The 13,664-nt window shown below is 41.4% G+C and overlaps 1 protein-coding gene across 1 annotated transcript in view; it reads left to right on the top strand.

Moving 5' to 3' along the window:
- The window catches only part of LOC115591802 (ankyrin repeat domain-containing protein 13C), a 28,222-nt gene that overhangs the window by 7,582 nt on the left and 6,976 nt on the right, over positions 1-13,664 (top strand). The window contains exons 3-9 of the mRNA XM_030434123.1: positions 1,359-1,463; positions 7,417-7,502; positions 9,194-9,239; positions 10,213-10,279; positions 11,514-11,658; positions 12,613-12,744; positions 13,476-13,637. Of these exons, the coding sequence (XP_030289983.1) occupies positions 1,359-1,463; positions 7,417-7,502; positions 9,194-9,239; positions 10,213-10,279; positions 11,514-11,658; positions 12,613-12,744; positions 13,476-13,637 (743 nt within the window). The remainder of the gene's footprint in view (positions 1-1,358; positions 1,464-7,416; positions 7,503-9,193; positions 9,240-10,212; positions 10,280-11,513; positions 11,659-12,612; positions 12,745-13,475; positions 13,638-13,664) is intronic.

Raw genomic sequence — 13,664 nt, forward strand, 5'->3', positions numbered from 1 at the left:
CTTTAGATTGAATAACCCGTGTTTATAGCGGTCAGTCAACATTCGTATTAAATTTACTGCAAAGTTGGCGGATAGGTTTGTGATAGAAGTGCAATGAAATTAAACAGAAGCCACATGCAGCACTATTTGTGCAGGAGAAGAAAACAAAGTACAGCCAGTTAAATTGTCCACAGTGTTGGCATGGAGTAAAAATTAGTTTATTAGGTTTTTATTTGTCTGTTTGATTTCTTTTCTCTGTATCGTAACATTTTGTCCAGTGTGGCAGATGTGTGGCATCAAAACATCAGGAAGACACACGGTGAAGAGCTTATTCACCCCTTACCATTTGTCCTTTAATAAAAGGTCAATTTTGCTAAATAGCACGTCGAATCTTCTGTCCATCTGTTCCTCTGTGTATATTTTTGTCACTCTTATTAGCAGAAACCAAATTACTTCTTTCTTGTTCAGTCTTTTGCTTTCGACGTTTCCATTCAGTCTTGTTTTCCTCCGGTCAAAAGTAATGGGGCTGCATTTATCATTTTATCAACTCTCTTTTTCTGCTCGTATGAAGTGTGCATCCTTTTTAAACAGAAAGCAGCATTCAGGATTTCAATGTGGACAGAGAAAAGGGGCACTTTAGATGTTGCTTCACTGGTTATCCATTTGTTGCAGATGCACCTTTTACAGGCGTTCTGTTCTTTTTTTTAAAGAAAAAAAATGTTGACTGCATAACTCCAAATGAGCCTGCGTGCAGCCCCTTTATCCCTGTGCTTATTCAAAAAAAACCTGGAGTGAAGACTACAGACAAACGGACCTTTGTTAAGGGTGCACATACTGTTCCTGAGTTGTGTTTGAATGGTATATATTTATGGAAAGCTGTTCCCCTTTCCTCTCTTGGGCTGTGTCTTTTGTGTGCATATATTACATATATATACATTTATCTTTTATTTTGCAGGATGACCTTATGATTTACGATTACTTATTTTATTCTTTGATAGTTTTTCACAACAAAAAAATCTGTGACGCAACAGAAGTTATTATTTTAAAGTTTAAAAAAATATTTTGATGACCATCGGGATAATATTGTGAATCACATTAATACTGGACAGGATAATTCTGACATGACATTGTGTGACAAAATGTGAGTACAAGGAATTTGACTTTTCATTGCCCTAACAGACATACAGGTACAACATTTGAAAAATAGAGTTAAGAATAAAGGACTGTAATGTACACAAGTATGTGAAGAAACAGAGTATGAAAATAAATCACCAGTGACCAACATCATACAAATAGTGCACAGAAATTAATACTGAATGATTACACGCACATGGAGTGGAATTAGATAAAGTTGTTCCATCTTCCCTTCCTTCTTACAGAGTGTGCCCACCTGCTGCTGGCCCACAATGCACCAGTAAAGGTGAAGAACGCTCAGGGATGGAGCCCCCTCGCCGAAGCCATCAGCTACGGAGACAGACAAATGAGTGAGTATCTTTGGCTGACTTAAGTGGCCGTTTGAAGCTCCAGCACCACTGCTACATACAGAGATGTGGGTCAGTCAGCTTATTTACTGGGCCTTCACATGAGAAAACGGAGACGGAGGAGAGAGAAGGTGCATTCAACAGATGTATATCAACAGTTGCTTCTGCACATTCTTCCACGCTGCTGCCTCCAAGTGAGGTCACGACGCCGGCCTGCCCCCTTTGTCCCCCAGAGAGAGGGGACATTCCTCAAGGCCCTCTGGCTTTTGTGCTGCAATGAAAGGCAATTCAATAGATGTTTCGCTCTCTCCTCATAGGACGATTGTGATCAAGCCCCTGCCTCGCCCATTTTCTGCCCACAGCTCATAGTCAAAGTTTGATTTGAAATGCTTTTAATGCATTTTAAGAATTATATTTTCACAGCAGATTTAAATCTCTAACTGTTACTTGTATAAAAACATTACTGACATGTAAGTGAAACCATTCATAGGTACTGGGTGCACCTTTTACAGTTTATTTTATCACTCATGAATATTCAAATTTTGATAATGAGCATTTCCCAGAATTTACCTTTGACCTTTGTTAGGCTGTTGTTGATATCTCAAACTCCATTTTTACCCTAGAGGTACATTTTGTTCACAATCTATTAAAAGCTCCTGATGTGTTGGTGAAGGGAACAGGAACACTTGAGGTTTGGCTCTGTGTGGTGGGGCAGTGGTGAGATAAAAAAACTGAATCGCAACACTTTTATACTGCTAGAAAACCACACCCAGGCTGAGATGGAGCCAGTGTTGTGAGCTGACATTGACATATCACAGGCATGTGGGGTTTTTCTAAAAAAAAAAGTGATTCTTCCAGGGTTTTCTAAGACATTTGCAAACCAGAATCCGTGAAGCTAGCAGGCAAAACAGCGTTACATTTTTCTCAAACATGTGAAGTCCCTCAGAACGATGGATGTTGGAGTTATTAGTGCAGCCACTTGGCACCAACACTCAGCAATCATACAGGGGAGCAGCTTAGAGTGTCTCCATTGACTGCATCCTCTAATTAACTCCCTAACGCCCCTCACAGTACCAGGTTTACAAGTGTGTCTATTGACTGAAGCTTCTTATGAACTCTGCAACACCATTTTTCTTCGTCTTTCTTTTTGCCTTATTGGAAAAACTTGCTGTTTTGCAGTCTCTATTCACCACTGCTCTTACATTTTAAGTGCAGTGAGTGGTGAGTGTGTGAATGTTGTTTGAAGACAACAACTCTGACTGACATGCAGAAGATGAGGCAGGTGGAGGGGAAAACTGTTGTGCCGTTAAAGTAATTCACAGCTCTTGATAACAAAAAAATGATTTAATCTAAAGGATTTCTTTGAAGTAAAAAGTGTAAGCGTTGAAGTTTTACTGTTACCCTACATTGTTTAAGCACAGTGCTGACTGTCAGCCAAATGTTCTCTTTTCACAAAGCAGAAGTCGTTCTTTTCATTGTAAAAGCAGCTTTGGTTCTGGATACTGTGAGGCACAGGTGCACCAGGTGTGGAACCAAATTAAAAGGGATTTAAAGGCCTTTACAGGGCTCCAGGGTGTGACTGCTTTGGTCACACTGGCACCAAAGAAATATTTCATTGACCACACTGGTGCTCCTGAAATTTAGCAGGTCTGACTAAGAAAAAATGTAGCATATGAAAATATTTTACATTGATATACATTATCCTATTTATATATTTTTTCGGTTTATTTTGTCAGCCTATTACTTTATGTCCATCTAACTTATTTTCAGTCCAAGTGCAAGTCCAAGGCATGTACTACTCCCACATTCAGTGTTTGTGAACTAAAGACATTTTAAGACATCGCATCATTTAAACATAGTTTATTATTTTCTCTCTCTTTTTTGGCATGAAAAATGCTGCACTGCTGTTCAACCTGTCCTTGGTCATCAGATGCCTAATCTGCAGTGTTTCCTCTGGCAAAGTTTTGTCATGGCGACAAGTGGGAGGAAACAGAGAGGCACACTAGGGATCGCAATTTCGTGTTGCATTTGCTGTGATTTATATTAGGAAAAACTGCACCATGGTTTACAGACATTGACCTAATGTTTTAAATGGTGTTGTATTATTGGGTGCACCTAAATTATGCACTGGTGCACCTAAATGAAAAATTTATGTTCATCAGTTTTAAAGGTTAAAGCTTTGGAGCCCTGCTTTATGTGATGTTGTTCTGCAAAGGCTTTAATTCACCAGGACTGTTTGCTTCTCCTGGATCCGCGCCAGAGAAGTTTATGGGCCAGAGCTTAGTGGCCAAGCCTGAATCTGTCTGCTGATTCAGGAGATCGCTAGACAGGGAGAGGCTCGACCTGCTGGCAAACAGGTACAGTAGGTCAGTCTGCTAATCAGCTGGCAAGAGTGGACTGCACCTTCTGTTGCGCTGAAGTAAAACTGTTTGTTTTTATAACCCTCTTTGTGCTCTTTCATGTCATTCCAAAGAACAGCCTCTGTTGCGACAGCTGAGTCTGCACACTGTAAAACTGACACATTTGGCCTTCAGTGCATAAAGGTTTACCTGGCTGCCATGGTGACAGTAAAGGAGAAAGGTGCTGAGGGAAACTGTGACTGTTTTTCCTATTCAGGGCAATAAATGTTGAGTCCTTTACAGACTCAGCTGAGCAGAGCCCTGCCCAGCAGTTATTCAGTACAAGCTGAGTCAGCGTCAGTCAGGAGTCTGTGAGGGAAGTACAGACTGAGGAGCTTTGATTGTTTGATTTACAGTAGGGCAAATGTCCTCGCCCAGAAAGTGCTGAAAACAACACAACAAAGACATAACATTTTTATCCAGTTATAGTGGTCTGCAGATTTCCATAGGAATTGTCGGATAAACAATTTCTTGAATGAGATTAAATTCAAGAAACATCCAAACTCTGCACTCCTGCTGAGTTGTTTTTTAGAGTCACATTTGTGTCTAATTTGCACTGATGTTGACCCACATCTGTTGTGATTTGATGTCACCTGATTTTTCTCACTTCTGGTTTTTCATTTGAAGAAAGAGGCAAAATGTAGCTCAGAAATAGATGTTGTCATGTGTTTTGTTCAATAAGAGCTATTTCTGTCCACAGTTGCTTTCCACTCACACAGCCGTAATTTCAGTTTAAGGAGCTTGTTTTAAGGCTGCCACATTCAGTTTGGTGTTTATAAGACGGGAAACGGCTCACTTGCTGTCATTGTTTTAATGCTTTATTTCAAATTAAAAGGCACATTGGACCTTACATTTAATTTGATTAAATTTTGGTCTTTGGTCTGTTATTCTGTTTATCGCATGACTATCGAAAAGTTAAAACTCTGGTTTTGTAAGTATTGTAAGGTCAGAGGAAAGTGTGGCAGTGACACCATTTTCTAAATTCAATTTTCGTATTTATTTCCCCTGAAGAGCAGTGTGGTTAGGCCAGGTAAGATGTTACTCTGTAGGAAATCATCATCACCACCATTGGCCAAGGTCTGATTTTCACCATTTCCAGTCAATTAAGCCAAATTGGTAAGAAAATAGACAATATTTTCAAATGTGTACTATATTGTAAAACAGGAGCCTAGCCTGTACTGGAGTCCTCTACATTTATAGTATTTGACCTTCTATGCTCTAATACTTAATAGGTTTCATAGCAAAGTGAAGTCAAATTTCCATTCCATTTAAAACATACTTAAACAATTTTGAAAAATGAACAAGGTATTGAACACAATAACTAGTTAGATAAAAGATGAGAATCAAACAATAAATCATTCATACTTTTTGAAAGCTGCTTGTGATTGAATTTTTTATCAAACAGTAAGAGCTCTCTTTCCTCAATCTTTTAATGTGGCAGTTTTGAGCCTTTTTAGATGTCTTGTAAAATTAATTGACAACGCCTCTGTAAGTTTAGATATTTTAAAGTATATTCAGACCAACTGTTTGCTGCCCCTGCCTGCCTCCTCAGCTTTATTCCACTCTGCAGCGTACCTGTGTCAATACCGACTGTTCTCACACTCCCGGGGACCGGCCAGCAGGACTCGTCCAGTTAGATCCAAGGCCTAATTGTTAAGTAGTGGCAGTTTGTGGTGATGTGAATGCAAACTTGTCCTGACTCTGTCTCTTTTCATTAATGCGCAGAGGTGAAATTACTGAGATCACTCGCCTAATTAATGCCAGGAAAGTGCCCTAATAGGTATCTGGGTGAATTAGGGCCAGCACGGAGAGTCAGTTTGGGTTAGCGTTAAAGCGGTCAGCCCGTGTTGGCTGGGTGGTCTGTGTGGGCAGATGGTGAGTTTGTAGTCCTTTCCTTGTCCTGCTGAGAGGCGGCTGGGATCAGGAGGAGCCCCATCGAGAGCTTGTCCACACTCATTAGGCAGCCAGGCCACAGAGACACCCTCGTCCTGGTCTTGTGTCTGTACTACTTGTTTTACTGTTGAGCCCTCCTAAATGCCAGTAAGACGATATGAACAACAACATGTGTGTTTGATGTGTGTTGTTTAGTTATGCTAATGATAGTATCATATGCCCAAAGTCCTGTTAAAATCTAGGTCAGTCAACTGTTATTACTGCTTCCATTAGTTCATAAGTGGCACAAACATGTTGTCATCTACTCCCCTCCTGGCTTCATCCAAGCACCACAGTTAGGTCAGTGAACAGCTGATGCTCCAGCTCCTCTTAAAAACAGCAAATAGACGCTCGCTAGTCGGGCGTGGATCCTTTTTCCTCAAGCCCCCTTTCTTTTCGCATAAACAAGCGCGTCTCCTGCAGTCTACAGGCTAAAGAGCTGTGAATGCTCCTTCATCGGACCCGTCATGCTTAAAAGTCTCCTGTGAGTGCGTCTCTCCCCCAGGTCATTAAGGAGGTTAAAGGCGCAGTTCGTTAGCAGGCAGCTCCATATCTGCCAGGCTCGGCCCCTTTGAACTTCCTGGAACGTTTTGATCCCTGCAGGCGGCGTGCAGGGATTGGTGCAGTGCTGTTGAGAGTGTCCCATCTGGCTCCAGGAAGTCAGCATAGTTTATCTGTGAAGCAAAAGTCATCGTTATTGTGAACTGTGTGATCTTTGCCCTCGGCGTGTCTCCTTTTTGATGGGATTTGCATAGTGAGTCTGTTTCTAAGGCAGCGGTGGTGAGTTACGGTACATTCATATGGCAGTTGTGCTGTACCAGCCTTTTATACAATATACAAATAAATCCTACAGTGACACAGGATTACCTTTTGTCATGTTGTAGGGGAAAAAAGTCTGAACGATCACATTGCATTCACTTTTACAATCAATTTTGGCACCTTTCGTATTTGTTTTTGTCTGATGTAAAATTCCAAAATGACATCCTTTAATACCTTAAAATGTATTGTCCATAACCTAAAAGTGTTCAGGTTATTGTCAATGAGGGGTAAAGAAACCATAAGATATTCACATTTAAGTGACTCTTGACTTGTGTTTTTCTTTATTATTAGATTATTATAAAAACAGTTGGCCTGTGATAGCTAATAAGCTCTGCCTCTGTTTGTTTCAGTCACATTTTTGACTTTTCAGGTAGATGAGGGGGCTTTACTCAGAGGGCAGACACTCTCAAAAAAAGCTCCAGATGGAAGAGAAGCTGAGAAAAAGTTCAGTGTTTCCAAAAGGCCCACTTCAAAAGATGTATTTTTCCTTGGCCAATTCATCACGATTAGGGAGAAAATTGCTCAGATGCCACGTAGAGAAGTTTTGCCAAAAACAAGACCAACATGGTGTGAAATTAGTATTTGGTGAAGTGAATAATTTTTTTTTCTTCTTGGAGAAAGTTTAGCGGTGGGATCAGATTCAGCAAAGCAAGAGGTTATTTGGGAAAAATTCACAGCCGTTGTGGGCATGAGACATTCCTCTAATAAAGTTGAAGATTTTTATGTGTGGAAAAAGTGACCTTATTACTGATGCTTTTGGTCCGACTGATGCTTCGCTTCATCTCTCGTTCTTTTGTGTGTTTCAGTCACGGCACTGCTGAGAAAGCTGAAGCAACAGTCCAGAGAGACTGTGGAGGACAAGAGGCCCAAGCTGCTGAAAGCCCTGAAAGAAGTGAGCAGTCCTCTCTCTGATAGTGCTGCACCTGATTTCTTGATGCCTTTTCTCATCAGATCTTTTAACATCTCTTTTTAATCTCTTCCTTTTTTTTTTGATTACCCATCCCTTCAATCATTCAATAAAGTTGTAATTATACAGCACCTTTCAAACAGATCAAAATGCTTTCTAAAGTGCTGTATAAATGTCCTCTAAAAAAAAACTGAAATTGTTGATTAATCTTCCAATCATGTGCACGATTAACTGAGGAAAACATAATGCTTCCGGCCAAAGTTGTTGCAGTTGCAGAGGCATAAAGATTTCAGTTTTTCCATCTGTATGTCCCAGTTATATGAAGACTACCTTAAGGGAATTTCTTCAGATGTCCACTTGGACTCAAGGATAAACTGATTAGATTTTGATGGCCAAAAGTCAGAGGTCAAGGTTACTATGATCTCACAAAACACATTTTTCATTCATAACTCAGAGTGTGAATCATCATGATATGACACACGTTTGATAGGATGAAATGATGAGGCATCCCTAGTTAGCAGCTAGTTTTCTTTCATTTAACTGAGCGACTAAACAAGTGATTGATGCAGCTCTACCACAAATACACAAACATCCCTTTCAGTCATCAGGGAAGTTTGTCATTCACAAATAACTGTCATCGCAACATAAGCAAAGCCTGGAGAAGGACTAACATTATCAACTAGTCAGTCGAAGACCTGTTATGTATGGCTAAATTGCACGTCACGGTGTTTTTGTGGCGGCCTGGTATGGCATCACATGCATACACACACACACACACTCTGTGAACATGTAACTGCTAACAGACGTGCTGTACAGAGCCACAGTTATCCTTCAGGGTTTGTTGTGGCCGTCGGCCTGACATGATGTCACACTTACACGCATTCAGACGTACAGACCAATAAAGAATAACTAAACGGAGCCTTTCTGTATTGTTGAACATTAAGTTATGGAGGCCAAACTTGTGGGCGTCATCATCTGACTATTTTAGCTTCCAGGTCAGCTGTGAAGCAGCGCCACCCCCACAAGAGAGCAACTGAGCAGATGTACAAGTACAAGACCAAAAGAGGCCAACTATGTAAAACCCTGCGTTTCAACTTAATTTAAAGAGGTCACCACAGTATTGGCAGTATAGGCCAGATTTTGTGTAATTTATGTCTGCACGAGTTGGTTTACACTCAACCCAGCCTGCAGTTGAGGTGACAGGATGTGATCCCTTCCTGGATGATGTGGCAGAGAGGAGATTTTTCTGCATCATCATCTCTCAGATTATATAGCTCTGGGAAATGATGACCTCCTCCCAGCTTGACATCATCGCTAAATGCCAGATTGAGACCACCAGTGGTCATGAGATCAGAATGAGTACCTCAAAAGACAATTAGGCTGTATTGAGTTGTGTCAGTCAGGCGTGATTTATTCTGGATGGGGACATAAAGGCTCATGTTTACTCTTGTCCTGGTAACTGGAAGGTATTGGTTCAGCATTTTGATTTCTGTTCTGCAAAGATACCTTGTTTATTGTTTTGTAAAATTGGTTTCTCATTTTTCACTGTTTTTGTTGCACACACATGTGAAAGCCACAAACAAATATTCAGCCTGTGTGTGTCATGAATGAACCCTCCATCTCGTCCGTTCATGTAGTTTTACTTGTGATTGAGATTTCTTTGTCTTCTTTTGCAGCTCGGAGACTTTTACTTGGAGCTTCACTGGGACTTCCAAAGTTGGGGTGAGTCAAGCTACTGTCTTACAGCAGTGAGGTTGACAGAAAACATCATCGTTCGCAGACATTTTCCACTCTGGAATTTAACCCTGTACTACAGAACATGTGATGAAATCTGTCAGTTTTAGCGTTTATCTGTGCCATAATGGACTTTGACTGTTGATGTGGCTACAGGCTGAAACTCACTCCTCTTGCTGAACTGACCTCCTGACTGACATCCTCTAACGTCAGTGTCCCTCCCCATATGACTATGTCAGGAATATCTGCTGATGCAAGAGGCAGCATATGTCCTCCAGTTGCGCTGAATTCACACATATTTTCACCTTGTAAACAGTTTCAGAATACAGATGTAGTCTCCTGTATGACAGTAGTAAATGTTTCTGCTGCTGTAGCAGCTTCTGCTTAGTCTGCACAAGTCTGGCCCCAGAGTGTGTGAGCCAGGGCTGATTCTGTGTACTCGCTGTATCTTTGTGAATTATTGACATGGTGGGAAAGATTACGTAATGGATGCATGATAGTAACTGAATGTTAACTGGTTGCATAACAGTGTGTTTGCAAATTGTAATTGTGTAAAAGTGGATACTTTGATGAAGCGACAGTCAGCTAAAATAAATCTGTAGTTTTTAGAGAGCTAAAGATTTTTGTGCTCTGGTTTGAACCGACACCACCTCATGGACCTCAGGCGTGTTTAGCCTACATGTTGGGTTCTGCTGAGTCGGAGGAGTCACTTTTCAGTCCTTCACAGAACTATTTTGGACTGTTGAAATAGCTCTTGAGATATGTGCAACGATAGAAAAGCAAAGGAAGTTTGTTGCTTTCTGTTACTCAACCTGACTGAGTTATTAAATATTTAGCTGCAGAACTACATGTTGTATAGCGCTCTATCCTAAGGCTTTGAATATATGCTGGTCTTCATTATTAAGTGTGCTTTTCTAAATTTAGCCTTCACATGTCCTCACCGTATCTTTTCATGTTGCAGTGCCTTTGCTCTCCAGAATCCTGCCTTCAGATGCGTGTAAGATCTACAAGCAGGGCCTCAACATCAGGCAAGTCCTGTCAACAACTGTAATGCCTAGAAGTAAAATGTGTGATGTTTAAATACAAAGAAAGGCAACAAGAACTTACTGAATTAAACTCGAATTCCTTTTTTTCATGGAGGCACGTAGTTACTTTCAACGCTCACTAATTCATCCGTCATCTTGTGCCACACAGAACAGCTTCTCCTCTTTCTCCCCTTTATCTTTCCCCCTCATTTTCTCCTCTCTTCAACCTAGTTTGGTTAACTAGAGTGTGAAATCAGTGCCTGGCAGTGAGAGGAAACAGAACGGCGGTGCTTCTCTGCGCAGATCTTTTTACTTCTGTGTTTCAATTTAAATCCGAGCCTCAGAGAAGAAGCTACAGTTGTGTGTAATGTGCCTCCCTTTTAGCTCGCTTTCAAAAGGGCGTCAGCAGAAATTCGTCACACTCTGACGCTCACTGACACACAGTCACAACAATGAATCTGCATCGGGAATACACTTTGCTGTGTTTCTTGGCCTGGAGGGCAAAACGTTAGCACCAGGCAGCCGTGAGTTCAGCTCACACACATGGGGCACACATACTTTTGTTCCGGTGTGCTTTTCTCCAACACGTAAACAGATGCAGCTATATTTGGGCATCATAACATATCAGTGAAATCTATCTGAAGAATGAACTCCGTGCATTAAAGTGTGTGTTTGTGTGTTCCTGTAAGAGAAATCCTTGATGAGGAGCCTGTCATTATTCTGTGAAACTGCTCCTGGCTGCCTCATTTGGTAGTCAAAATGCCCTCTTATTATCCTGGAGTAGCAGGGAGAGAAAGAGAGAGAGGGAGAAAGTGAAAGAGAATAACTGTCACAGCAGGTTCATTGAAATTCTAGTGCTACAGTGTGTCACGGCTGTCATACTTACCCACAGCACCTACCACTTTGTGTCTGGTCTTTGCAGCAGATCACATATTCCCTTTGCTGTCATGGCTCATTCCCGGACAACCCAAAGACTCTTAAAAATTGTTGCTGGTCTCCCATGGCAATGATTACCATACACATTGTCTCTAAACTTTTCCGAGCAGACACGTGACATCCACCACAGTTTTTATTTTTTTCTGTCGAAACAGTTTTGTGTTTGCTTGTGTCATGCATGTGGCCAAGTTAAACTCAGCTCTTTTCCTGCCATCCTCTGTTTCCTTTCCCTGTGTTTGGCTGTCTTCTCCTTTTTATCCGTCTGAAGTTCCCACGCTGAACTCACTGTCTGTATTTATAGATTGGACACTACACTGATAGACTTCACAGACATGAAGTGTCAGCGCGGCGACCTCAGTTTCATCTTCAACGGCAACGCCATCCCCTCCGAGTCTTTTGTCGTGCTGGACAACGAACAGAAGGTCTACCAGCGGATACACCATGAGGTGTGTGAGACACATGCTGATAAATGACTGAGAGACTAAAGCCTCACATGTGCCCCCTGAAGTTTGTAAAGTTCATTACAACCCCACATTTAATTCAGAGCTGTAGCTGACTGAATTATTTTCATCATCAGCTAAACTGACATTGTTTTCAGTTCATCTTTTCTATTTGGTAAACGAAAGCAGAGAAAAGCAGTTTGAGAGGATAGAGCTGACAATGTTTGTTATTTTTGATGATCGGAATAGTTTGTTTCCTGTCAAAGAAATAGTTTTAGCTTTACTGCATTACTGAACTGTTCGTTGAAAAGAACAACATTGAGGCCGTTCACATTTGGTAGCAACAATCATCCTGAGTGATCCGATCACAAGTGTTTATCTCATCAGTTCTCATCTGGCAATAACATGTGTCTCGACATGGGTCTCATTTGATCATTTGTGATTGGATCTTACTTCTTTGCTCTTTATTCAAAGGAACACGTACATCACTGGAACAAATTGATAAGATATTTTTTTTATTTTTTTGTCAGGAAGCCTGGGACTTTCTCACCTGTTGTCAAAGAAGTAGCCTGTATTAGATACCGTTAACTGTATTTGCAAGATTTGACATGTTTACTGTCAACAAACTGTTTTCCTCTGTCATAAATTTCGTGTGGAGGTAAGAGGCGCTTTAGATAAGCAGATTCAGCAAACACACACCTTTTACAAGAAAAAAAGAGCGAAGGATTCAATCTGAAATGCGTCCTCAATGCCTCTTGTACTAAGACCTGTCCACTTCTGATCAGATCACACAGGACGCATGTTCATACCCGTTCTGAACGACCTAATACTGCAATTTTGCTATCCTCAAAGCTTCCTCTCTGCTGTCATGTTTTTCGAACAGCTTGTCATCATTGTTATCATCCCTCCAGCCTGTGTTGATCCCCTTTGTAGTTTCCTAACACTGTGCTGTTTGTCCAGGAGTCAGAGATGGAGACGGAGGAGGAAGTGGACATTCTTATGAGCAGCGACGTGTACTCGGCCACGCTCTCCACAAAGTCCATCACCTTCTCCAGGGCGCAGACCGGCTGGCTGTTCAGAGAAGACAAGACAGTGGGTGTTGTAGTTATTATCATGACATTATTTCTCCCAGCTTTTCCATAGTCAGCTGTGGGTCACAAGGGTTCACCTGGCCGTGGAATTTTCCCCCAGACAGAGAGTTTGGAATTTGAGGAATTCTCTGGGGGAGGCAGGAAATGGAAGGCAAACAATACACAAGGACACAGATGTATATCAGAATGTAGTTTTTTGAGCAACATAACTTCAGTTGCAATATATGTTGGTTTTCAGCCGGTCAAAGGGTATCCAGACGTTTGAACCCTTTACACCTTGTCTGACCTGAAAAAACAGCTTGGTCAAACCAAAGGGATTCTATATTTTAAAGTCCTCAAAATTGCTCTGTAATGAGAAACTCCAAAAGAGAAAGAGATGGATCCCTTTACTCTCCATTTTTACTTTTATTTTACTGTACAAAGAATGATACAATCAAGTATCACAGATAAACAAACTGTAGTTTGACAGACATAGATGGAGGTCATGGAAGTAATACAGAACTCAAGGGAGCATCAGTGAGGGAACCACTGTAACAGCTGACAGGCTCAGAGGTATAAAAAAGTTGTAATAAAAGAACCCAGACAGGACAGGGAGCATGAAGGGCAGTGAAGGAGTTGTGTGGGTATTACTTTCTGTCTTCTTGCTCTTCTGTCTTTTTGTCATGTGTTTAAAAAGGGAAATTGGTGACTGAGCAGGGGGTGCACTTAGCTAACTGTTTGTTCTGCCTCCAGGAGCGCGTGGGAAACTTTCTGGCAGATTTCTACTCCGTGAACGGCCTGGTGCTCGAGTCCAGGAAGAGACGGGAGCATCTGAGTGAGGAGGACATCTTGAGGAACAAAGCCATCATGGAGAGCCTGAGCAAAGGAGGGAATCTCATAGAGCAGAACTTTGAGGTGAGTCATGCAATGGAATAAGGCTGA

Source organism: Sparus aurata, chromosome 11, assembly GCF_900880675.1.
Source record: "Sparus aurata chromosome 11, fSpaAur1.1, whole genome shotgun sequence".
Classification (NCBI taxonomy): Eukaryota; Metazoa; Chordata; class Actinopteri; order Spariformes; family Sparidae; genus Sparus; species Sparus aurata.